Source organism: Bos indicus x Bos taurus, chromosome 11, assembly GCF_003369695.1.
Source record: "Bos indicus x Bos taurus breed Angus x Brahman F1 hybrid chromosome 11, Bos_hybrid_MaternalHap_v2.0, whole genome shotgun sequence".
In the NCBI taxonomy this organism is placed as follows: domain Eukaryota; kingdom Metazoa; phylum Chordata; class Mammalia; order Artiodactyla; family Bovidae; genus Bos; species Bos indicus x Bos taurus.
The window spans coordinates 46,559,758-46,584,340 of NC_040086.1; the positions used below are offsets into that span (position 1 = coordinate 46,559,758).

Below are 24,583 nucleotides of genomic sequence, written 5' to 3' on the forward strand. Positions count from 1 at the left end.
CTGCGTGCTGAAAGCCCCAAAGCTCCTCTCCTGGAAGGTGGGCTCCACTCCCCAACCTGCGCTCGGTCTGTGAGACACTGCCTCCCCACCTGCACCCAGCAGCTTCCTCTGCGGGCAAACAGGAAGCCACTCACATTGGGGGAGGCAGGAAGGGGCTGTCTGCCTCTGGGCTGTGGTCAGGTCAGCAGATTGCGCATCTTCTGGGCCCAGGGGAGGGGGACAGTGGGCTGGGACCCCCAGAAGGGGGAGGGGGCATAAAAGATCAAAGTCCATCTCTGGCAGGGCTCTGGGGGCAGGAGCCAGTTTGCTTTCCCCTTCTCACCCTGAGCCACACACCCTGTGAGCAGAAGGCCCTCCTTGGCTGTCCAGCTCTGTTCTTTGCATCTTGGGAAGGAGATGAAAGTTCTAGGAGATGGAACAGAGCTGATGGGTGCAGGAGTCTCTTCTTGGAGTTTGCTCTAAGCAGGAACCATCCCCTGGCCACATCCCAGAGCCCCACCAAACACACACACCAAACACATACAAGACCTGCTGGGAGGAGAGAGGCAGACCCCATTTCCCACAGTGTTGCTTTGATGTGATCGAAGGATGAGGATGAGCAGCTTTGACTCCTTCATTCATCAGAAGGCCTTGGAGCAGTTATGAGCCTGGCCCCCACCAGTTGGGTGGTGATAGAGGCAAGTGGACCAGTGCTCGCCCATGAGAAGTTCACAGTCAGGGGGATGGGTGGAGATTCAGAAATACACAGAGGAGGCTGATCCCTGGCACCTGGCTTGACCAACAGCATCTCAGCCCAGCATGCTAAGGGGCCCTGGGATGGTGCCGAGCTGGGACTGGAGGGGGCGGATCCCGGTCCTTGGCTTCTGATCAGTCCTCACCTCTTGGTCACCCCCATCAGGTCTTCACCCCCACCCCCAGCTTGTCTGTAACCTCCTTGTGGGCCTCATTCAATGGTCACTTTGCTCCTTATCGTCCTCCGCTTTCTAGCAGCGTTTGACACAGCCAACCACTTCCTCCTCCTGAAGTTGTCTTTCTCCTCTCTTGTCTTTGGTAACAACACACTCTCATTCTCACCTCCCTGACAGCCTCTGCTCGCTCTCCTCTGCAGGCGTCTCCTGGGGAGGCTCTGCTGGCCCCTAGTGTGGGTGCCTTCCTGCTGGTCACACTCGAGCTCCTTTCTGCACCCCAGCCCCTCCCATCCACTCTAGGTACTAGCCACTCCTGCTTGAGTAGCTCACAGATATCTCAAACCTAATATTTAAAGATTGAAACCCTTGATTTTCTCCCCTGAGCCTCATCTCCCCAGTTCTTTCCCATTTCCACAAATATTACCACCCCTCGAAGTTGCTCAAGCCAGAACTCTAAAAGTCACCCTTGACTTCTGCCTCTCACCACTTTAGTGGCAGATTCTACCAGGCATCCCTGATATAGGTCCCACAACCTCTGTCTTCCTTCTATGCCATTTCTGACCCCCTTCCAAGCCACCATCCCGCCTCCCCTGGACTGTCACAGAGCCCTTCCCTGACCTCACTGAGCACTTCCACTGTCTCTTTTCCATGCAGCGCCAGGCAATCTGAAAAATAAATACACCTGTCACTTCCTTACTTTACCTCTGGGGACCCTGTGGGATCCAGCCCATCCACTTCTCCCGCCTTCCCACACTGTCTGGCTGTCACTCCTGGAGACCTTTCCAGTCTCGGTAAGAAACTAGACATGCAGTTTCATCTTCCTAAAATGCCCACCCCACGCTTTCTCTTCACATCCTGGCTCCTCTTCACGGGGATATGATGCCCCTGGTCTCCCCTCGTAGTGAGCCCCCCACCCCCAATCACTTTCTTCTCTCCCCACCTGTTCCCCTGCCAGCACTCCTCACAGTTTATAATCACATGTTGATTACTTCTTGTTTATTTTCTGTCACTAGATTGGAAACTCCTGAGGACAGAAGTCCTGTGTTTTGTTTTTAATATTTATTGATTTGACTCTGCCAGGTCTTAGTTGTAGCACATGGGATCTTTTGAATTCTTAGTTGTGGCATGTGGGATCTAGTTCCCTGACCAGGGATGAACCCAGGCCACTTAATTGGGAGTGTGGAGTTTTAGCCACTGGACCACCAGGGAAACACTGGGGATCCTGTGTTTTATTCCTGACCGTCAGTGGCTTCTCACATTGAGACAGCATGGAGTCAGCGCCGGCCATGTTCCAGACACCTTGTGAGGCTGGAGACCTGAGGGTTGGCATTAGGATTGGCCTGAGGGAGGGTTGGCATTTAGGCCAAGGTGACTTGAGTTTCTGTCACCTGGCTGGGAATAAGAATCCCCCATACAGAGGAGAAGCAGCTTAGAAGAGGTAAGGAACCAGGTTTGCATTGCACTGTGCTTGAAATAAGCCTGCATCTAGCATTGCAGCCCCAGAAATGGAACAGTGGAGGGTCCCCCCATCGAGATGTGTTTGGATATGTCAGTGTTATAACACCACAGCTGATGAACTCTTATGGAAAGAGTATTCCCTTCTTCTGCCTCCCCCTTTAATGATGACCTGGAGGCCCAAGTTTGAATTGAGATCCTCAGCCATCACTGTATATGGCAGCAGAGCCTACCCCCGGCCTTTGTCCCCTTCCTTCTCTCTTCCCTGTCCTGGCTTGGGACGTGACCTGCCCTCAGGCCCAGGCCATGTTCACCTCTTGACTGTCTCTCCCCTTCCCTCCAGGTCTTGGACTGCACAGAGCCGTGATGCAATGTCCACAGACAGGGTAGAGACCCTGTGAGTCCAGGAAGCAGAGAATCCTAGATTCCAGGGTGCCCAGGGTGTGATGCAGAAAGGCCAGGTAGGCACGTCCCTATGGACTCCTTGCTCTGTGTGTGTGTGTGTGTGTGTGTGGTGTATGTTTGGGGATGTAGCTGGAGCCACGCCCTCTGTATTGTGGGCCAGGCTGGCCCAGGTCTGAAGCCTTTGATTGTGGGTCTTTTTTTTAAAAAATTAATTAACTACTTTATTTTTGGCTGCAGTGGGTATTGTTGCTTCCCGAGGGTTTTCTCTAGTTGTGACTAGTGAGGAGCACCAGCTCGAGGAACGTGGGCTCAGTAGTTCTGGTGCACAGGCTTAAGGCACGTAGCTCCAAGGCATGTAGGATCTTCCCTAATCAAGGATCGAACCTGCATCTCCTGCATTGGCAGGCAGATCCTTTACCATTGAGCCAGCCACCTGGGAAGCCCCTCCGAAAGACCTAGCCACACATAAATCGAGGGAAGAAGAAAAGTTGGCAGCCCCAAGGCCCTCCTGAGTCCCACTGAGTGCCGCTCAAGGAACCAAGAGCTGGGCAGAGATGAGAACCTGGTGACAGACCCGCAGGGAGGAGGGTGGGGCGTGCTTGCAGCCCAGGGCGCTGCGTCTTCCTCTTTTTCTCTCCCAGGCCCTGATTCTGGGCTGTGCAGAGGGTGGGGGTTCCCAGGAGCAGGGGGCTGGCGGCCAGAGGCACTGAGCCTGGGAGAAGGGGCTCTCACATTGGGGCAGGAAGTGTGAGATGCAGAGCAGCAGGGGAGCCCTGGAGGCCTGAGGTGGGTAGGGAGGGTGAGTGTGGTGAGGGGAGCGGAAGTCGGAAGCGGCAGCGGCCACGTTTGCCGTTCACAGGGCGGGTGGGCCGGGCGGCAGGATCGCGACGGGGGAGCCAGGCCCACGCATCCCTTCTCGGTCCTCTGGAGGTGAGCAAGGTGGGCCTGCGTGGGGTGGGGGCGGAGGGTGCAGGGAGTCATGTGCAGACCCTAGTGGGGCAGGTGGGCAGCATGGAGGGCCCTGAAGGCCTGTGCATCTGCCTGAGCCCGGCCCTGGGCCACAGCCCCATCCTTCTCCTTCCTCCTGTCCATCAACCAGCCGCCTCCCAATCTAGCCCTTTCCCTGAATCCTGCCGTGGCTCCCACTTACCCCAGCCTCCCAGGGAGTCCCTTCTGAATCTTCTGTGAGCCTCCCTGGATTCCTGGTGACTGGTGCCCAGTGGGGGTTAATGAGGCCAGAGGCCCCAAATGAGGCTTGACCCCCCTCCACCCAGACCCTGGAGAGAAGGAAGCCATTCGGGCCAGGCTTTGGGGTGGGGGCAGCTTTGGGTGTGGTCATTGTAGGAGCTCAGACGTGGGTCTCCCAGCCCTGCCTTGCCTTCAGGCCCCTGCAGCAAGGCTGGGTTAGGGGGAGGTGGCCCAACTTGCTGGCTTGCCCCCGCAGCACGAATTTAGGCTTATCGCCCTGATGGTTGACAGGAACAAGGTCACTCTCAATGGCGTCCCTGTTTGGGACAATATCAAGCTTCCTAGTTCTTGTCCTCAGCCACTGTCCCCTTATTCCAGGGCCTGAGATCCTACAGGCAGAGTCATTCTTCTCTGCTAAAAGCCTGGGAAGGGTGACCCGTCATCAGCTGATAATCAACACCCCAGAGGACTCAGCCAGGAGGCCTGTCTCCCGGGCTTTAGGACATCACAGGGCTCCTTGCTCTACAGATAAGGAACCACCCAGCCTATGATTAGAATCTGGGCTCCGGGCTTTTTGTTTTGGGAGGGGGAGATCCAGGATGGCATGAGGGGAGGCCCAGGCTGGCCCTGAGGCTTTGTTGTCCTCCTGTGGGCAGTAGCTACCCTTTGGCCCTCTGCCCCCTCATCTCCTCTGCCCCTGGCTCATCCTTTCTGCCCACCACTCTCTCTTCTTCTCTGTCCTTTCCATTCTCCCTCCATGCCTGCTTCTCAGCTGACCCATCTCAGGGTTCTCAGCACCAGTGGCGTGTGTGTGTGTGTGTTTCACTGTCTCTCTCGCTCTCTCTGCACATTTGCATGAAGCTGCCTTCCATGTGGGCAGGATGTGGGGTGGCCCCTTATCATATGTCATGTACCTCGGGTGCCCTGGCCCCAGGTTTAGGAAGGGGTATCTGTCCTGTGACCTCAGCCCGGGGACAGCGTGAGGGGGAAGGGAGGGTAACTGCCCTCAGAGCAATACCCTTAACCTGGCTGCCACTCAGGGCTGCTGAAGGACAGGGCAGATCACCTCTTAAATCCCAGAATGGGCCAGAAGACTTTGGGTTTTGCATAGGAAGGGAACGTTGCCAGGACAAAAGGAGGCAGCTTTCTGAGTTGGAAGCTTAAAGTCCAGACAGGACATCCAGGAACTGACTCCTCGGGTACAGAGGGAGCTGGGGCCAAGCCTGTGCTCTCATGGAGGGCCTTTTGTTTGCTTGTTTTCATGTATTTTTTTCTTCTCCAAATGGACCTGCAAAGCAGCCAGGTTAAGGGACCTGCAAAGCAGCCAGGTTAAGGGACCTGCAAAGCAGCCAGGTTAATCCAAGCTGGACATGGTATTTCTGAGCACCTCCCAAGGGCAGCAGGCTCAGCGTTGGCACTCAGACCCCCTCCCATTTTCTGTCTTTCTTTTTTAAAAAGATTTTATTTATTTGTTTATTCATTTAATTATTTTGGGCTGCACTGGGTCTTCGTTGCTCCACAGGCTTTCTCTGGTTGCAATGAGTGAGGGCCACTCTTCGTTGCAGGCTTCTCATTGTCGTGGCTTCTCTTGTTGCAGAGCATAGGCTCAAGAGTGTGTGGAGCGTGGGCTCAAGAGTTGCAGAGCATGGGCTCAGTAGTTACGACTCTCAGGCTCTGGAGCACAGGCTCAGTAGTTGTGGTGCACGGGCTTAGTTGCTCTGTGGCACGTGGGATCTTCTGGGACCAGGGAACAAACCGGTGTCCTCTGCATTGCACGGTGGATTGTTATTCCCTGGGCCACCGGGGAAGCCCCTGCTCCCATTTTCTAGCAAACTTCCTGAGAAAACTTATACGTCTTATTTCCTTCTTTCATAGGCAAGGAGCCAGGTGAAGTTTTGGACCAGAGTTATGTGGCTGGTCAGTGGTAGTTAGGATTTGAGACTAGGCTGTGAGCCTCCAGGTTATGGCGAGTAGGGGCTGAATGTGTGACACTCGTGCTGTCCCTGTCCCCCTTGGACAGGCTCTCCCCTGGCCTCCCGTGGCCTTCAACACCTCAGGGCACAGGCTCTGTGCCCAAACAGGGGGTGAAAAGAGAACCCACTCTCAATAGGATGATCCAGGTGACATCTGGGCTCCTTCTTTCCCCAAGATGGAAAAAACCTTGCCTTGAAGCTGGGGGGAGAGGTTAGGTGAGAGTAGAAGGGACTTATGACCCCTTGGTCCCCCAGCTTCGGGTTCTGTGTCCTTTACCTCCAATCAGCTAATACAGGCTCAGCCCAGCAGTGGTCACTTCGCTCTGGACAGGAGCCCTGCGGGCCGCCCAGTGGAGCACCCTTTCTCTCCCATCCCTCCCCCATTCTCCGCTCCCTCCTCAATCCTTCCCCTCACTGGCTTCTGGACTCAGAGCATTTTCTTGGATTCCAAAGAGCCACCCCACTTCTCCCAGAAGTTTTCCTTAAGCTTCCTGACCCATCATGGTGCTTAGAGACATGAAGGGCCGCTCCTTTCAAAGGTGACGGAACCCAGCGAAGAGACCCGTGTTGGACACTTTCTCCCTCCTTTGTTCTGATTAAGATACCTGAGCCATTTTAAAAGAGGTAACACTAAATACCAAGGGTGGGGGCGGGAATAAACCAAGAAAATTCTAGATGCATGAGACCTGGGCTCTGCTCCCCAGTTCCTGGCCCACCTCTGCCTCAGAGGTGCCATCTTACCTCCAGGAAACAGAGACTGGTCTCCACCTTTGACCCTTGACTCTCTATCCCTGCTCGGTCAGGTTGCTCTCTCCCAGGTGATTGGTGGGACTGCCATGTTGGTCATAAGAAGTGACCTCACCCCTCAGGTCATTCTGTCCCTTCATTCAGTGAGAAGCAATAGAAGGTGGCGGGGTGCTGTGGGTGGGGAGAGGGAAAGAGAGTGGGAGAGAGAGACAGAGACTCAGTCAACTTACATTTCTAGTGAGGATCATAGACAAGGTGGTTGAATGGGTCCTGAACTTTCTTCCTCTCAGTCCAGCTTCCTCCTCAGAGCCAGGACCCAGATGGACGTTTTGGCTGCTGGACTGGCCTGGTGAGAACCACTTCTGGGAAAGCTCTGCCCTTAGGGCGCTGGGCTTCCTGGGAGTAAAGTGTGATTCACTCATGGCCAGACTTGCCCTTAGGGGAACGTCTTCGTGTCATAATGATGCTAAATCTTCTCCAAGCCTCAGTCTCCCCAGTCCTGTAGTGTGGTTGTGAGGAGGGAGCTTTCTGAGGATCCATCCACCTACCCATCCATTCATCCATCCCTCCTTCCACCCCTCTATCCATTCATCCATTCGTCCATCCATCCTTCTATTCATCCATTCATCCCTCCATCTATCCATCCATCCATCATCCCTCCCTCCCTCCCTCCATCCATCTCTCCATCTTTCCTCTTATTTTCACAAACATGTCTGGAGTGTCACTTCTGAGTCAGGCAGGCCCTGCCCTGGACAGTGGGGGAAACAGGTGAATTCAGGTGACTCCACTTCAGAAGAAATTCATGCTTTGTTCAATCCATGAATACCCAAAGGAATTGATTTATGGATGGAAAGAAAATGCTGCTAAAGGGAGCCGCAGACCTGGATCAGACCCCAGCTTGCCCACCCACCAGCTGAGCTACCCAGGCACATTTCTGAAGCTCTCTGAGCCTTGTTTCCTTATGAGTAGGAGGGCAATGTCACCACTTGCCTCACCCATGGGGTGACTGGCAGGCCTGAGGTCTGAGCTGCAAAGCACAAGCTAGTTGAGTGACACCCTACTGAGATGGGTGCGCTCGACATGAGTTGAGTTGCCAGATATAATAGAGTCCAGAGCTACATTTAAATTTCAGAGAAGTGAGTCGATTTTCAGTGTAAATATGTTCCTAATATTGGGCATCTTCTGTTGTGTATTTGCTAAATGTGGCAACTCTGCCTAGAGGTTGTGTGCACCCACGTGGACCTGTCTGCCTGGAACCAGGACACCTGCCACCAGGCTCTGTAACCCCAGGTGTCTCATGAGTGATTCTGAGCTTCTCCAGTCCACACTCACCCTCAGCTTTCTAACCGCTGGAACTAGAGGATAACGCTGTGCCCCCTCACACTTGGCAGCTGGAGCGGGTATACACATTTCAGTTCAGTTCAGCCACTCAGTCATGTCCTACTCTTTGCAACCCCACGGACAGCAGCACGCCAGGCCTCCCTTTTCATCACCAACTCCCGGAGTTTACTCAAACTCATGTTCATTGAGTCAGTGATGCCATCCAACCATATCATCCTCTCTTCCCCTTCTCCCGCCTTCAATATTTCCCAGCATCAGGGTCTTTTCAAATGAGTCAGTTCTTTGCATCAGGTGGCCAAAGTATTGGAGTTTCAGCTTCAGCATCAGTCCTTCCAATGAATATTCAGGGTTGATTTCCTTTAGGATTGACTGATTTGATCTCCTTGCAGTCCAAGGGACTCTCAAGAGTCTTCTCCAGCACCACAGTTCGAAGGCATCAATTCTTTGGTGCTCAGCCTATTTTCTTGTCCAGCTCTCACATCCATAAATGACTACTGGAAAAACCACAGCTTTGACTAGATGGACCTTTGTTGGCAAAGTAATGTCTCTGCTTTTTTAATATGTTGTCTAGGTTGGTCATAACTTTCCTTCCAAGGAGTAAGCGTCTTTTAATTTCATGGCTGCACTCACCATCTGCAGTGATTTTGGAGCCCAAAAAAATAAAGTCTGTCACTTTTCCCACTGTTTCCCCATCTATTTGCCATGAAGTGATGGGACCAGATGCCATGATCTTAGTTTTCTGAATGTTGAGTTTTAAGCCAACTTTTCCCTCTCCTCTTTCACTTTCATCAAGAGGCTCACACAGTTGGTCACTAAAGTGATTAGGGGTAGCATTTCTGTAGGAGATAGTGATAGCAAAAAACACAAAGTACCTCCTTCTGGGGAGGGGAGGCAAGTGAGAACCAGGTGGGTTGACACGCTAGAAATTACACAATGGAGTAAATGCTCTGAAATACGAGAGAGAAGGGGGTGGTGTGCAGGCATACCTCTTTCCCCACCATGTGCTGGATCTGTCTGTCTTCTCCCAGACCCCACCCCACCTCCTTCAGGCCCTTCCGTCCCCTCAGGCCCCAGCTATCTGTTCCCTTTGGTCTCTGGAAAGCTGCTACAACTTCTCTGATTTTTCTTTCCCTTTAAATCCATGGAGGAAGACCCCATTTCTTCTGGGAAGGCCAAGCCAATCCTCATTTGTGTCTAGCATGGTCATTAACATTTACCTGTATGTCTTCTTTGCTTCATATACAAGTTTATTTATAAGGGCTTCCCTGGTGGCTCAGTGGTAAAGAATCCACCTGCAAATGCAAGAGACACCAAGATGCAAGTTCGATCCTTGGGTCAGAAGATCTCCTGGAGTAGGAAATGGCAACACATTCCAGTATTCTTGCCTGGGAAATGCCATGGACAGAGGAGCCTGGTGGGTTACAGTCCACAGGCTTGCAAAGAGTAGGATACAACTGAATGACTGAGCACTTTAGCAAAGAGGGACGTGTGGAACTCCTGTCTTATTAAAAATTGCAGGGCACACTTTCCTCCGACCCCCTGCCCATAATTTCCCATTCCCATTATTGTCATTTGAACTTGGCTGTCAAGCAATTCACTAACAAGAGGAGAGGAGTTGAAGTCATTTAGGCAGAATGCTGTCGTACCCACAGGGATGCGCTCCTAAGGAAGACAAACACGTCAGATAAAATGTGTGGAGGAGTGAGGACTGGAGAGGGGGCATCTCAGGAGGGGAGCCTGCTGGACACAAACAGACCAGGTCTTGGCAGGGAGGGATGGTCAAGGGGTGTGGGAAGGGAGCTAGGGGTGCCCCGAGTTCAGGTGTCTGTGATGGAGGTGCTTCCCTGCACCTCTGCTCTCTGTCTCATAAATGGAGCTATTTCCTGAGTTTCCCATACCGTAGGAGTTGTTTCCCTGGTGGCTCAGACAGTAAAGAATTTCCCTGCAATGCAGGAGACCCAGGTTCGATCCCTGGGTCAGGAAGATCCCCTGGAGAAGGGAATGGCTATCCACTCCAATATTCTTGCCTGGAGAATTCCATGGATAGAAGGGCCTAGTGGGCTACAGTCCATGGAGCCATGGGGTTGCAGAGAGTCAGACATGACTGAGCAACTAACAGTCTCAAGGGCTGTTTCCTTGAGAAGCCTGCCGAGTGTGTGTGTGTGCATTGCAGGGGGGCGGTGTCTGACCTCTTTATTTATACTTGGTCATTCTCCAGGAAGGCCTGGGGAGGGGGGTTTGGCTCCAGAGGGGTTACCCAAATATAGATGGTGGGTCCTGACCTCACTTGTTCTCTCCCCCTTGGAGATAGGATCATAGCAGGGGTCTCACCCAGAGAGGGGAAGAGTTGAAAATGGACAGCTGCTTGTGGGGAGCCAGGGATTGCCCCTGAGGCCAGCTGAGGACTTAAGAGTGAACCGTATGAGTCCTCAGCCTTTAACCTGGGGAAGGTACGGGGTGGAGAGGAAGATGCTCAAATGATGACTGAAAGTGAAAGTGTTAATCGCTCAGTCATGTCTGACTCTTTGTGACCCTATGAGCTGTAGCCCTCCAGGCTCTTCTGTCTATAAGATTCTCCAGGGAAGAATACTGGAGTGGGTTGCCATTCCCTTCTCCAGGGGATCTTCCCTACCCAGGAATCAAACCTGGGTCTCCTGAACTGCAGGCAGATTCTTTATCATCTGAACCACCAGGAAAGTCCCAGATGATGACTGAGGCTGAGCTAAAAGAGTTGGAGACCCATAGGAAGAGCAGATTTCAAATTGATTGGATTCAGAGCATCAAATACAAGACTGAAAGTAAGAAGTGGCCTCAGCTCTTGGGAAGTTCCAGTCGACTGGGGAGGCCAGCTGAGAACTCAGTGGTAAATCGGCCCTTCCTTGGGCCTAAAGCTTCAGAGTCCCAAGGCCACAGATCGGCAATTACAGATTCTTGCTGTGCTCACAGTGAGGGATGTGAGGGTTGGGACAGAGGGAAAAGTAAAAACCCAGAAAAGGATTCTGGTTTTGAGAGACTTTTTGGAGGATGCTGTCAAGGGGAATAAGAAACTGAAATTCACGCTGGTCCTGTCTCATTTTTCTCTGGCACCTCCTGAAAGAAGGAACAGTACCCAGTTGTGCTGTCTTGGTGACCTTAAACAATAGGACCCCATCCAGCCTTGGTTCCCTGTCTCTGAAACTTCCCCCTTATTGAGTGTCTTCTTGAGTGTCTTCTGGTGGACAGTGAAGTAGGTGGACAGTGGGTACTGGGAAATCAAAAACCAGCTTAATGTATACACAGTCCTCCAAGTAGACATATATTAGTGAGGAAAGTAAGGCAAAGGGAAAATGAAAGATGTGGTGTGGTCTGGGCTGCATTTATTGTTCTATTTTTATTTATTTGACTGCACCAAGAAATAGTTGCAGCAAGTGGGAGCTTTAGTTGCAGCTTGTGAACTCTTAGGTGCAGCAAGTGGGATATGGTTCCCTGACCAGGCATTGAACCCAGGCCCCCTGCATTGGGATCACGGAGTCTTAGCCACTGGACCACCAGGAAAGTCCCCTGGGGTGCATTTAATCCTGGAAATGGATGCATAGGGCCTGCAGATTTAACCTATACTTCCTGAGGGCCAGTACTGGGAGGGAAACAGGTCCAGTTACGAGTTTCACAGTGTCCACAGGTTCAGAACAGGACAGTTGTTCTGAAGCAGTAGCTGCTGCTAAGTCGCTTCAGTTGTGTCCAACTCTGTGCAACCCCATAGACGGCAGCCCACCAGGCTCCCCCATCCCTGGGATTCTCCAGGCAAGAATACTGGAGTGGGTTGCCATTTCCTTCTCCAATGCACGAAAGTGAAAAGTGAAAGTGAAGTCGCTCAGTCGTGTCCGACTCTTCGCGACCCCATGGACTGCAGCCCACCAGGGTCTCCTGAACTGCAGGCAGTACTGGAGTGGGCTGCCATCGCCTTCTCCGCTGAAGCAGTAGAGCCACTCCCAAAAGCTGTGTAACCTGGAGTCCACACGCAGGGGATGGAGATATGTCTTCTAGAAAATTCCCTGTGAAAATCCTGGGCTGCATCCCACTAGGCCCCACCCAGAGTGCCAGTGTAGCTGATGCACTGAGCAGCTCTGAACAGATGTGGTAGAGCCCCAGGGGAACATGGCTGGACATCCCCAGCTTTCTCCACCCACACCCCCCCAAGTCACCAAGAAGGCAGTGGTCTCCTCCCCATGCGGCCTGGGTCTTCCCTGTGGGCTGAAGCCCACCCCGCCTCCCTGCAGGAGCCCAGGCTGAGCTTAGTTGGTGCTCCTCTTCCTGGTTCCACCTAGGCCAGACTGCATGGCTGTAACTGAGAATTGGCTGGTTCATTGTTGCAAGGATGCAGGCCCCAAAGGCTGGAGCCTCGGGAAGTGGAAACAAGACTGGCCATGGCCTTTCTTCCCTGGCTGCCTGCTTCTCTCTTGTCTGTTTCATTCCTTTCACCTCTAGTCCTTGACTGTTTGGTTCCCACATACATTGGTTTCCGTGTCTTTTTTTTTTTTTTTTGGTTTGCCTCTGCTTTCCTGCTAATTTGAGACATTTGTGACTTTTGTTCTTGCTACCAACATTGTCAGCCTCAACATTCTCCAATCCGTGTACCCCAAAGAAGATTCTGCTGTGCTCGGTTCACCTTTTTCAGCTCAGCCATGGGAGCCACCTTCAGCCAACAGCTGAGTGTCTTTGGGGCAGGTGCCCCCATGGGTACAGGCAGTTGAGATCATGGGTCAGACAGCATGTATGGTACACTCCTCACCCCTGTCTCCGTGTCGAGGGCAGTGGCCCTTGGCCTGGGCTGTAGATGTGGCAGGCACTCAAAACCATATGTAACTTGCCACTGTGTGCTTCCAGGGGCTGACAGCCCAGTGCTAACCTGAGTTTGCTTTGGGTACTTCCAGGGTACATGTGGGGTCCCGGTCGCCCCTCTGGCCATCACTCCCTCTAATCCACACAATGGGCTTGTGAAGGCGGATGTTCCTGAAGGCTCTAACGCAGCTTACGCTCATTGGATAATGGGCGACGACAGACTCTGTGGCCACCCCAGACCCGTGGAAACCCTCGACATCTGTTTGGGAGACAACCTGCAACCCCACTCGGAAGCCCACCTAGGGGAGACCTGTAGCCACCCTGAGCCTCTCGAACCTCACGGGGAGCAGACGTGGGCCTCTGACCCTCCTGATGCTGTGAGGCCTGATGTTTGTCCCCAGGGCTCCAGCCCAGAGCCCATGCACCTGGGGAGCGGCTCTTCCCAGGAACGGGCAGGACAGAAAACCACCTCCCCCGGGTCTCCCAGGGACAACCAGCCTCTGGGGAGCCCAGGGCAGAGCCAGAGCACGTCCACGCAGGTGGTGTTCTGGGCAGGGATCCTGCAGGCCCAGATGTGCGTGCTAGACCTGGAGGAGGAGCTGGAGAAGACAGAAGGGCTCAGAGCTGAGTTGAGATGCTGCATTCCCACGGCCCCTGCCGACCTCCCCACTTTTCCCTCCAGCCCAGTTGGCCCCCGGAACTCGGGCCTCCTCCCCAGCCCACCCCCGGATGCAAATGAGGCCTCGGAGGACGATAGCAGTGGGCCAGAAGGGGAGCCCCAGAAGCCAGCATGGCCGAGGGAGGGCACGCTGGACTTGTCTCCTGAGTGGAGTGCCGAGGAGGAAAGCATCTTCTTTGACAACCCGCTTTTCCTGGAGAGCCCTTGCTCGGACACTAGTGCATCTGAAACGCACTTTTCCTGGGGCTTCTCGGACTCCTATGTAGATGTGAGGACTGGGTCCCAGAGCCCACAGACCCTGGAGCCTCCACCCTCAGAAGGCAGAGTGCCCTGGGAGCTGGGCGGTGAGCCGGATTTGGGGGAGAGCACAGCAGAGTCCAGCGGGCACACCACCCCTCCATTCCCTGTGCCCACCTACAGGCCACACTCTTTCTCCTGGGTCATGGTGGACACCCCCGAGGGGGCTCCCGCAGCACCTTCCAGCCAGGAGGAGACTGAGGTAAACTGAGCCCTGAGAACCCACCCTTGGGCTGTGCTTGGGGACATGGACAGAAGGAAGGACCTTCCTCTGCCATCACCGGGCCCAGAACTCTCTTCCTTTTGGTGAGCAACAGAGCAGAAAGGCAGGCCCAGGGTGGCCTTCAGAAGTAGAAGGAATTTTACAGGAGCCGTGATGTCAGCTGAGCACGACGGCAACGCTCAGTTGTTAAGCAGATGACATTTGTTAAGGCACAAATGTCTCCATCTCACCAGATCTAAGGCGCTGCGTCTGGACACATTTAGAGAACAAATAGCTCCTCCCGTTGCAGCATGTTCCAGGCCAGTCTTTAGACTCTGGCCTCCCACCTCGAAGAAGGTCCCAACTGTAACAGAGCAGGGGTCAACCTGCAGGGGTGACCTCTTCTCCCGGTGGGGAGATGTCTCCTTTAAGAGTCCTCTCTGTTTGGGAGAGATTGCAGCATTTTGTTACTTTAAGCATCTTTCATCGAATTCAGTTTCACCAGCTCAGGCCCCCAGGACAATGGCAGAGGTCCTTGATATCAACTAGCACAAGTTATGGGGACAAATTATGTGAGCACTTTTTTTTCCCCAGGGAGGCCTCTGCTTAAGAGATAAGGAGACTCAAGATGGCAGAGCCAGGCTGTAACATTCTAATCTCTGTGATCCCAGAGAACAATGGGGAAGAGCTCTGACCCCAAGATCTGAGGAACTGTGAACACTGGCAAGGCCCCTCCACCCACAGGCTGGGGTGGAGTAGGGGGCAGTTGTGGCTGTTTTGAGACATGTGTTCTAGGACCTAGTTGCTCCAGGGCCCCTGAGGTCCTCAGAGGGAAGCCTGGGAGCTCTGTCCTGGGGGCTGGCAGTTTGCTCTTATCTGGGATGACAGAGCCCAGCCCAGTGTCTGGGGGCTGTTGACCTTCCCTCCAACACAGCCTCTTCTTGAGCAGGACCATGGGAAGCAGGGCCCATTCTGAGCAGACAGAGCAGAGATGACTAGAAATCAGTGAGCATGGATGAGGCCCTGAGGCCAGAGGGATGTGGGAAAGGCCCTGGAAGCAGTTTCCCTGGGGCAAATCTCTCCTCCTTTTCTTCCCTAAGAGTTCTCTGAGAGACAGCCTTGACCCTGCCTTGCCCGCAGCATCCTGTGTGGACAAAACACTGAGCTGGGAGACAGAACATGTGGAATATAACGGCAGCCCCGCCACACATCCAGTGCAACCTTGGGCAAGTCACTTCCCCTCTCTGGGCCTCACCTTTTCCATCTGTAAAGAGGGAACGTGAGCCCTGTGATTTCCGGGGCCCAGCACCAGCCCGCCTAGGATGTGGGTCCCATCCAGGGTGCCCATAACTGATCTGAGGCCCAGATCAGGGAGTGTGGTCTGGGATAGGGGAGGACAGCTGGAAGGGAGGGCCCTATAAACTTATAGTCCTGCTTCCCTCCCCATCTTCCCCTTCCTGCACTGCCCCCTACACCTCTCAGTGTCTCCAGGCCTCATGGATGTACCTCTATCTTTCTCAACAGGTTGGGCCCAGCACCCAGGGCTGGCCAACCAAGGTCATTCCTTCCTGGCCCACAGGGCCTCTTAGCTCCCAGGACAGAGGTGAGATCCAGTGTGGGGTCTGGGAAATCAAGTGGTTGGGGTCTGATCGGGAGTGGGGACAAAGATCATTCTTGGATCCCAGGGGTGTCATTAAGGGGTCCCCTTGTATTGTATTAGAACCAGACAGACTTGGGGTTAAACCCTGTATCTGCCTCTGTAACCTCGTCAATACAATGGGTTTTAAAATACCCATCTCTGCTAATGGGAAGTTGCTGTATAACACAGGGAGCTCAACCCAGTGCTCTGTGACAACTAGAGGGACAGGATGGGGTGGGGAGTGGGAGGGAGTTTCAAGAGGGAGGGGACATATGTATACCTACAGCTGATTCATGTTGTTGTACGGCAGAAACCAACACAACATTGTAAACCAATTGTTCAGTCGCTAAGTTGTGTCCGACTCTTTGTGATCCCATGAACTGCAGCACGCCAGGCTTCCCTATCCTTCACTGTCTCCTGGGGTTTGCTCACATTTATGTCCACTGAGTGGGTGATGCTTATCTAACCATCTCATCCCCTGCCACCCCCATATATTCCAATTAAAAGTAAATTTAAAAAAATAAATAATGAAATACCCATCTCTTGGAGTAAATGAAGACTAAAATTAAAAAAAAATAAAATGCTCATAGAGTAAATGAATAAATTTTTTTTTAATAAATTAAGTAAAATACCATCTCATAGAGTAAATATGAAATGTGCAAAAGATCCTGAAGCTGGGAAAGATTGAAGGTAGGAGGAGAAGGAGATGACAGAGGATGAGATGGTTGAATAGCATCACCAACTCAATGGACATGAGTCTGAGCAAGCTCTGGGAGATGGTGAAGGACAGGGAAGCCTGGTGTGCTGCAGTCCATGGGGACGCAAAGAGTCAGACATGACTTAGCGACTGAACAACAACGACAAAAGACCCAGCCTTTTGGATTCCTGGATCTTCATGGTTTAGCAACCTTGAACCCCTGGTTGCCTTGGGGCTGGAGTTTTCTGCCTGCTGCCCCATGTGTGGGAGGTCACTGCCCCATGACCAGGGACAGAATGTGCAGTTTCAGGGAGGAGCTCAGGGGGGGTAGGGGAGGGGGGACCTGCTAGCGATGACAGCCCAGGCTGTTCCCTGGCTCTGCCAGGCCCCTTGGCCCGCAGCCTACCCCTCACCCCATGCCAGCTTCATTCCATGCTCTTTCTCAGGTGACAAGGATACAGAGTGTGTCCAGGAGTCTGCTCCCTGCACCGTGACCCCTGGCCACCCCTGGGGGAGCCCAGCCTCTTCGCCGGAGCCCAGCAGCCCTGAGTCTGGGGTCAGAGGCCCCAACTCCCTGCCCAGCCCCGTCTCCTCCCGGGAAGGCAGCCTGCGGCTGCAGGGCCACCCCCCAGGCAGTGTTCTTCCCGAGTGGACACTAGATGCTCCAAGCCCTTCATTCCTGGAGACAGATGGGGCAGAGCCAGGTTCCCTGGAAAAAGAGGAGGCAGGAGAGGCCCCAACCCAAGGGAAGGAAGTAAAGTTAAGCCCCGCCAGGACTGCGGAGGCCGGAGCCAGCCAGCCTGACGCTTGCCTGACTTCTGCAAAAACGTAAGTGTCATTCTAACCGCCCTCTGCTTCCTAATTATGTAGGCATTTAAGAATACCCACTCTGATTCTTTTCCCTTATAGGTTATTGCAAAATATTAAGAATAGTTCCCTGTGCTATTGCAGTAGGTCCTTACTGGTTATCTGTTTTATATATAATAGTGTGTATATGTTAATTCCAAACTCCTCATTTATTCTTACCCCTCTTTCCCATTTGGTAACCATAAGTTTTTTTCCATTTCTGTTTTATGAGTAAATTCATTGGTATCTTTTTTTTTTTAGACTTCATATAGAAGTCGTAGCATACAATAGTTGTCTGACTTCACTTAGTATGATAATCTCTAGGTCCATCCGTGTTGATGCAAATGGCTTATTCTTTTGTATGGCTGAGTAATATTACATTGTGTGTAGGTGTATATAGTGTATACCACATCTTTTTATCCGTTCATCAGTGGACATTTAGGTTGCTTCCATGTCTTGGCTATTGTGCATAGTGCTGCAGTGAACATTGGGGTGCATATATCTTTTCGAATTATGGCTTTCTCTAAATGTATGCCTAGGACTGGGATTGATGGATCATATGGTAACTCTATATTTAGGTTTTTAAGAAAACTCCGTACTGTTCTCCATAGTGGCTGCACCAATTTACACTCCCACCAACAGTGTTGGAGGGTTCCTTTCTCTCCATGTTCTCTCCAGCATGTATTGTTTGTAGACTTTTTGATGATAGCCATTCTGACTTGTGTGAGGTGACATGAGAAACGCACACTGGGACCTAGCATAGAACATATGTAAGCTGGGATTATAGACTGGAGGGTTTGGAAGCGCAAGAAACCAAAGAGCGGGCGGTCATACACATAGGGCAGGACTCGCATGTGCCAAGGGACAGCCAGGGAGACATGTCCACGCCAGACAACAGGAGACGACCAGGGGCTTGTGCAGTGAACCTGGCCAGGACCATGTGTGCGAAAAATGGGGGTCATGCTAGGCAGGTCTGGGAAGAGAGAAGGTCAGAGCTAGTGGTATGGGGATTACATGCTACTATGAATTTGAAGATGTGACTGGGAGGCTCAGAGTGCTGACTTAGATCTCTCTCCCTCACAGAGTAGCAGGGGAAGGTTTGATTGGTACCAAAGGAATGGTGGATCTTGGGGTCCATAGCAGGATTGAACGACCCCAGAACTGTGAGCCGAGGTAGGAATAGGCCACCTGGAAATCCACCTAAATGTCCTCCTGCCCCAAGGATACTGCATGAAGCCTGTCAGCCTCTAGGATCTCTCCATGGAAAAGGGATTTTGTTGGCCAAATTGAGGTCAGGTGAAAGAGATCAGGAAACACCAGTGATGGTTTAAGTGTTACACTAACTGGAAGGTTAACTCCACTCCGATCTTAATGTCATTGAGTGATGGTGAACCTCAGGCAGTATCAGAAACCAAAGAAGCATCTTTCTTCCACTGCTGGAAATATACGTGGTCTCTGGAGATGTTCAGAGTAATCAGAAGAGTCTCTCAGTATCTGAAAAGAGAGCGTTCATTGTGCCAGAAATTAACCTTGATTCAACCCCAAATAAAAGTAAATCTACCTAAAATGCAAGCCATACTTTCATAGTAGATAATGAAAAAGGTTTAACTGATGCTTTTCTTGGTAAACCACACTAAATATTACAGAAATAAATTTATTTAATCTTATATTTAATACAATATAGGAAGTTAATTTTCCTAACCTAATTTGCTGGCTCAGTGAGATGTCATTCATTCATCTTTAACTTTCATAGTGAGGTAATAAAGGTCTATTTATTACTTTATTTTGGGCTTCCCTGGTGGCTCAGATGGTCAAGAATCTGCCTGCAGTGCAGGAGACCCAGGTTCAATCCCTGGGTCGGGAAGATTAATAACAGCTTTATTGAGATATAATTCACGTATCATACAATCCATCCATTTAAAGTATACAGTTCCATAACAGATTATATTTGCTTTGTGGGGTTTTTTCCCCTCAAAGTGCCTCCCTATCTAGATGTTATTTTAGTAACAACACTAATTGACTTGGTCATGTTGGTAAAAGTATTTGAGGGCTCCATCAGCTGATTATCCAAGTAGTTCTCTTTACATTTTTTTGGCTGTACCATAAGGCGTGTGTGATCTAGTTCCCTGAGCAGGGATTGAACCTGTGCCCTCTGCATTGCAAGTGTGAAGTCTTAACCGATGGACCTCTCAGGAAGTCCCCCAAGTAGTTCCCTTTACATGTGACAAGCATATCATTATTTTTACTTCCTCCTCCTCAGTTGTTCATTGGAATAACCCTTCCTGTTCCTGTACTTGTCTCTGGCGTCCCAAGTGACCCCTGGAATCTTCCAGTATTACTTTCGTGGACTTCATAACATCCTATGTTTTTTCGTCAACATTTGTAATGTCACTTTTCAGTTGATTTCCATTATGTTTACCTTGTTGGATGCAGATGAGCCTCAGGAAGTAGGGAGAAATTACCAGCAAAGTCACTGACCCAGATGGGGGCAGAGATATACATTTGTGTCACATGGAGAGGACTACTAAGCCCAGCCGAATTTTATAAGTGGATAGTCCATTGGTGAACACTTTCGTGTTGTGAAAAGTTTTCCTTCTCTGTACAACTCCCTAACTATGGTAACCTGGATGACGCGTGCTCGCATGTGCTCAGTCGCTTAGTCATGTCTGAATCTTTGTGACCCCATAGACTGCAGCCCGCCCAGGTTCCCCTTGTCCATGGGATTTTCCAGGCAAGAATACTGGAGTGGGTTGCCATTTCCTCCTCCAGGGGATCGTCCTGCCCCAGGGATCAAGCCTGTGTCTCCTGCGTTGGCAGGCAGACTTTTCACCACTGAGCCACCTGGGAAGCAACCTGGATGATGATAACAAGGATACCCCAGTACTTGGTTGCAGTGTTGCGGGGACAGGGCAGGAGTCAGATGGAGATTGGTCTTGGTGACTTCTGAGGTTCTGAGTGTTCCCTAAGTCTGCCCGGCGGTCTCCTGGGCCTGTTCACCTTTGTAGGTCCCCATCCAAGCCCCTGCAGTGAGACCCTTCTGTATGACAGGGAAGCTGGTATAGGAGGGCAAGGGTTGGAAACCACGTCTATGGCAACCCCAGCTATCACCATCCCTAAAGCCAGTCTAGCTTCTGGTTCTCGCCTCATCCTTACACCATCCTTGGCTGCAGATCTAGGAGTGGAGGCTGGAGCTGGGGGTAGGGAAGGAGGGCAAGGAGGCATGATGGGGAGGGCAGGAGAGGTGAGGGACACAGATGGCTGCTGGGGTTTGGGGAGGTAATCCTACCCCTCCTTGGGATGGATTCAGTGCCACCAGGGTCTTCAGAGGGCTGCACCTGCCACCAAGGGGAATTAGGCTCAGTGCATCCCTGCGGTTTACCTGAGAACGTGCTGGCACCAAGCTCAGCTCCAGCCCCTGCTGGCTTGGTGTGGATACTGCCCTCCTGGTGCCCAGGTCAGGTCAGGCGGGCTGTGATCCAGACTCTTCCCTGGGGGTAGAAGGTAGCCCCAGCTCCCGCCCTGAGCTCTGGGCATGGACTCTGAGCACTACTGCCCCCTACCGCCCCAACTGACCTCAAGGACACCTGACCCAGAAGCCCTTTGTCTCCATCCCAAATGGGAGCCTGAGGACACTGATGGACTTTCACAGGCTTCCTGGGAGCCCTATGCCCCAAGTGCAACCCCCAGAGGAAGGCCAGAGGCTCCCGGCTGGAGACAAGCTGGCGAATGGCGTCAGGACTGACAAGGTGGCCTGGAACTTGGCCTCTCGCCTCTATCACCTGGAGGGCTTCCGGAAGTCTGAAGTGGCTGCCTACCTGAGGAAGAAGTAAGGGGTTTTGAACTCAAGCAAGGCTGGATGTCTGGTCAGGATGGGAAGGACCACTGATGGGCCATCCTTGCTGCCCGTGCCCCCCACCGCTGACCTCTCATGCCTTCACTCCTGCCCTGTCCGCCGCACCCTCTCCCCTTCACCCTCAGCCCCTTGCTGTGCCTGTCTCTTTCTCTTAGTCACATTGGACCACCCTCAGTCCCTGCCTAGAGCCGCCAGACCTGGCCACCTGCCTCCCCTACCCCAACCCCATGTCCCTCCCACTCAGCGCCGATGGGGTCCCAGGGGCTGCCAGTGCCCTCTCGGGCCCCAGGGTCCACCCTGGCTGTGCCTTTCCTTTGATCGCACCCCCAGCCCCTGTCAGGCCCCAGGAGGCCCGCCAGTCCCCACCCAGTCTTCATCCCCACTTTCCTTCTGCAGCAATGACTTTAGCAGGGCCGTGGCTGAGGCGTACCTGTCCTTCTTCCAGTTCGGAGGCCAGAGCCTGGACCGTGCACTCCGGTAACACCTGGGGGCCTTCTCTGGGAAGGAGGGATGGCCAGCGTGGCGGGGAGGTGGGGGAAGCACCACCAGCAGAGGCTGGATTCTGGCTGGCCCCGAGCTCAGGCTGCCGGGCTCTGCCTGGACTCGGGCCCTCCTTCCAGGGGCTTCCTCCAGGCCCTGGTGCTCAGTGGGGAGACCCAGGAACGAGAGCGGATCCTCTACCAGTTCTCCAAGCGCTTCCATCACTGCAACCCCGGGCTTTTCTCCTCAGTAGGTAGGGAGGGGCCGGTTTACTGGGTGGTGACTGGTGGGAGTGTACTCATGGGGGCCCAGAAGCATTGGGGAGGTCCCCCCACCCAGGGTGGGCAGAGGCAATGCAGGAGTCCCGGTTCCAATGGCCTTTTCTCTCTGCGGGGGCAGATTGCGTGCACACCTTGACCTGCGCCATCATGCTCCTTAACACGGACCTGCATGGACAGGTGAGAGCCTGTGGGGGTCTTGGGAGAGGGGAGCCACGACCAAGGCCCGGGATTGGGTCGGGGAGGGCCCTGGGGACCCAGGGGAGGTTCGGGGTGGCCAGCTGGGGGTCGTGCTGCTGGAGTGGGACATGTGTGCCAGCTGCCCCCCTCTCCACATGTTCTGGCCACAGAACATTGGGAAGAGCATGAGCTGCCAGGAATTCATAACCAACCTGAATGGCCTGCGGGACGGCGGGAACTTCCCCAAAGAACTGCTCAAGGTACGGCACGGGGTCCACGTGGGGCCTGGAGCCTCAGCTCACTGTCCCAAGGGGAACATGAGCCCGGGCCTGGCTCTGCCAAGACATCCTTCAGACAACACGCCTTTTTAAAAACATAATTCCTTATTTATTTATTTGACTGTCCTGGATCTTTGTCACCAATAAGCAACATCTTCTAGTTGTGGCGTGTGAGATCTAGTTCCCTGACCAGGAATCGAACCTGTTCCCCCTACAATGGGAGCATGGAGTCTTAACCACTGGACTGCCAGGGAAATCCTAGAACAGGCCTTCTTTACTGAAGGGAACTAAAAGTGATACTGCCCAGCCTGCGGCATCAGTGTCCCCTTGAAATGTATCAGCTTGTGTGAATTCACATCCCCCTGGCCTGGATCCACTGAATCAAATCTCAGCTGGGTCCCTACATTGTTCCGTTATGCCTCTGGGTGACTCTTAGGCCTGTGAAGTCTGAGAAGCACTGGATTTTGGTCCTTGGTGTAAAGCTTCACGTGGTGAAAGTCTGGAGCTATGATTCAGGAGCAGAGGTTACAGGGTTTGCATTCTAGCCTTGGGCAGCTTACACTTTGGCCGAGGCAAGTTCTCCCAGGGTGAGTGACCATTTTGCAGGGTTGTTACCACGATGAAATTAAGGTGGTCAAGTGCTTAGTCCTGGCACACAGGCTGCTTTCATAAGCAATCACAGCATTTATTCTCCCGTCTATTCAGCGAACATTAACTGAACACTTACTATCTGGCACCACCGCTAGGTGTGGCCAGAGCTCCAGAAGCCAGCCAGCCAGCCCCGTGGACATGCACACTCTCGGTCATATCATTTCAAAGTCATGGCATCTCGTTTATTCACTCACTCACCAAATGCTGACTGCTCTGTAGTGAGGCATTCCTGCTGCCTCACATCCCTCTGGGCAGGATGGTATGTGGGTGATTCATTTCCCCTTCAGGGAACTAGTTCAGGCCTCACTAAGTTCAAGGAAAGGGCTTCCCTAGTGGCTCAGATGGTAAAGAATCCACCTGCAATGCAGGAGACCTGGGTTTAATCGTTGGGTTGGGAAGCTCTCCTGGAGAGGAAATGGCTGCCTGCTCTAGTATTGTTGCCTGGCAAATCTTATGGACAGAGGAGCTTGGCAGGCTATGGGCTTCTCTGATGACTCAGACAGTAAAGAATCTGCCTGCAATGTGGGAGACCTGGGTTTGATCCCTGGGTTGGGAAGGTCCCCTGGAGAAGGGCATAGTAACCCACTCCAGTATTGCTTGGAGAATCCCCATGGACAGAGGAGCCTGGCGGGCTACAGTCCATTGGGTCACAAAGAGTTGGACCCGACTGAGCGACTAAGCACACACACACACAGCAGGCTGGAGTCCATGGAGTCACAAAGAGTTGGTCACACTGAGCACAAACAAAGAAAAGCTCAAGGACTGGTTTGTTCACCCTTGTGTCTCCAGCCCCCAGCACAGTGCCCGGCACATGGCAAATGCCTGATAAATTGTTGCCTGCTTGCATGGATCCATGGGTTGCTTGCTGCCCAGGGCAGAAGGGCAGCAATACTGGGATGGAGGTGGCAGCATGCCCATCCTGCCTCTGGCAGAGTATGGGCCCCCTGGCCTGAGGCTCTCCGGTCCAGCTGTGTGTTTCTATTCCAGGCCCTCTACTGGTCTATCCGAAGTGAGAAGCTCGAGTGGGCCGTGTAAGTGAGACCCATCTTCCCTCCCCACCCTCTCTCCTGCCTGCCCTCCTCCCGCCCAGCTGAGTGGGAGAGTTCAGGGTCCCGGACAGTGCTCCCCTCTGCATGGGTGGAGTCAGAGGCAGGGCATCAGGCCGGTCTCAGAGAGGGTGCAGGGGGGCATGTAACACCTGGAGGAGCCAGAGGCCATGAGGGCATAGGGATGATAGGAATTGATGGGCTGACCTTGAAGGAGGGCTTCTTTTAGGGGGTCCTGAGGTGTGGCTGCCCAGCAAGAGAGAGGGTGGGGTCCTGAAGCAGGGGTGCCTCCTGGTGGCCTCTGCCCATTTAAGCAGCCCCAGCCCAATTCTTTGATGCCCAGGGATGAAGAAGACACAGCCAGGCCCGAGAAGGCCCAGCCGTCTCCCCCAGCTGGCAAGATGAGCAACCCTTTCCTCCAGCTGGCCCAGGACCCCACGGTGCCCACCTACAAGCAGGGCTTCCTGGCCCGGAAGATGCACCAGGATGCGGATGGCAAGAAGAGTGAGTGTCTGCCTGCTGTTGTACATCTGTCGACCAGTGTGTGCAAAGCGCCCTGCCCAGGAACACGATGTCCTGAGCCGATGTGTGTGCGGGTGTGCAGAGAGATGGCATGGTGGAG

The 24,583-nt window shown here is 53.0% G+C and overlaps 1 protein-coding gene across 4 annotated transcripts in view; it reads left to right on the plus strand.

Moving 5' to 3' along the window:
- PSD4 (pleckstrin and Sec7 domain containing 4) overlaps window positions 1–24,583 on the plus strand; it is a 44,478-nt gene that overhangs the window by 13,134 nt on the left and 6,761 nt on the right. The window contains exons 2-13 of one of the 4 annotated variants that reach the window (XM_027555466.1): window positions 2,707–2,824; window positions 12,928–14,013; window positions 15,114–15,239; window positions 15,538–15,616; window positions 16,796–17,177; window positions 20,845–21,021; window positions 21,445–21,525; window positions 21,669–21,781; window positions 21,928–21,986; window positions 22,157–22,246; window positions 23,903–23,946; window positions 24,305–24,465. In XM_027555466.1, coding sequence (XP_027411267.1) covers window positions 2,810–2,824; window positions 12,928–14,013; window positions 15,114–15,239; window positions 15,538–15,616; window positions 16,796–17,177; window positions 20,845–21,021; window positions 21,445–21,525; window positions 21,669–21,781; window positions 21,928–21,986; window positions 22,157–22,246; window positions 23,903–23,946; window positions 24,305–24,465 — 2,413 coding nt within the window. In that variant the 5' untranslated portion in view covers window positions 2,707–2,809. Of the gene's footprint in view, window positions 1–2,706; window positions 2,825–3,417; window positions 3,555–3,617; window positions 3,699–12,927; window positions 14,014–15,113; window positions 15,240–15,537; window positions 15,617–16,795; window positions 17,178–20,844; window positions 21,022–21,444; window positions 21,526–21,668; window positions 21,782–21,927; window positions 21,987–22,156; window positions 22,247–23,902; window positions 23,947–24,304; window positions 24,466–24,583 lie in introns of those variants that run through there. The other 3 variants (XM_027555469.1, XM_027555468.1, XM_027555467.1) reach the window with 3 other exon arrangements.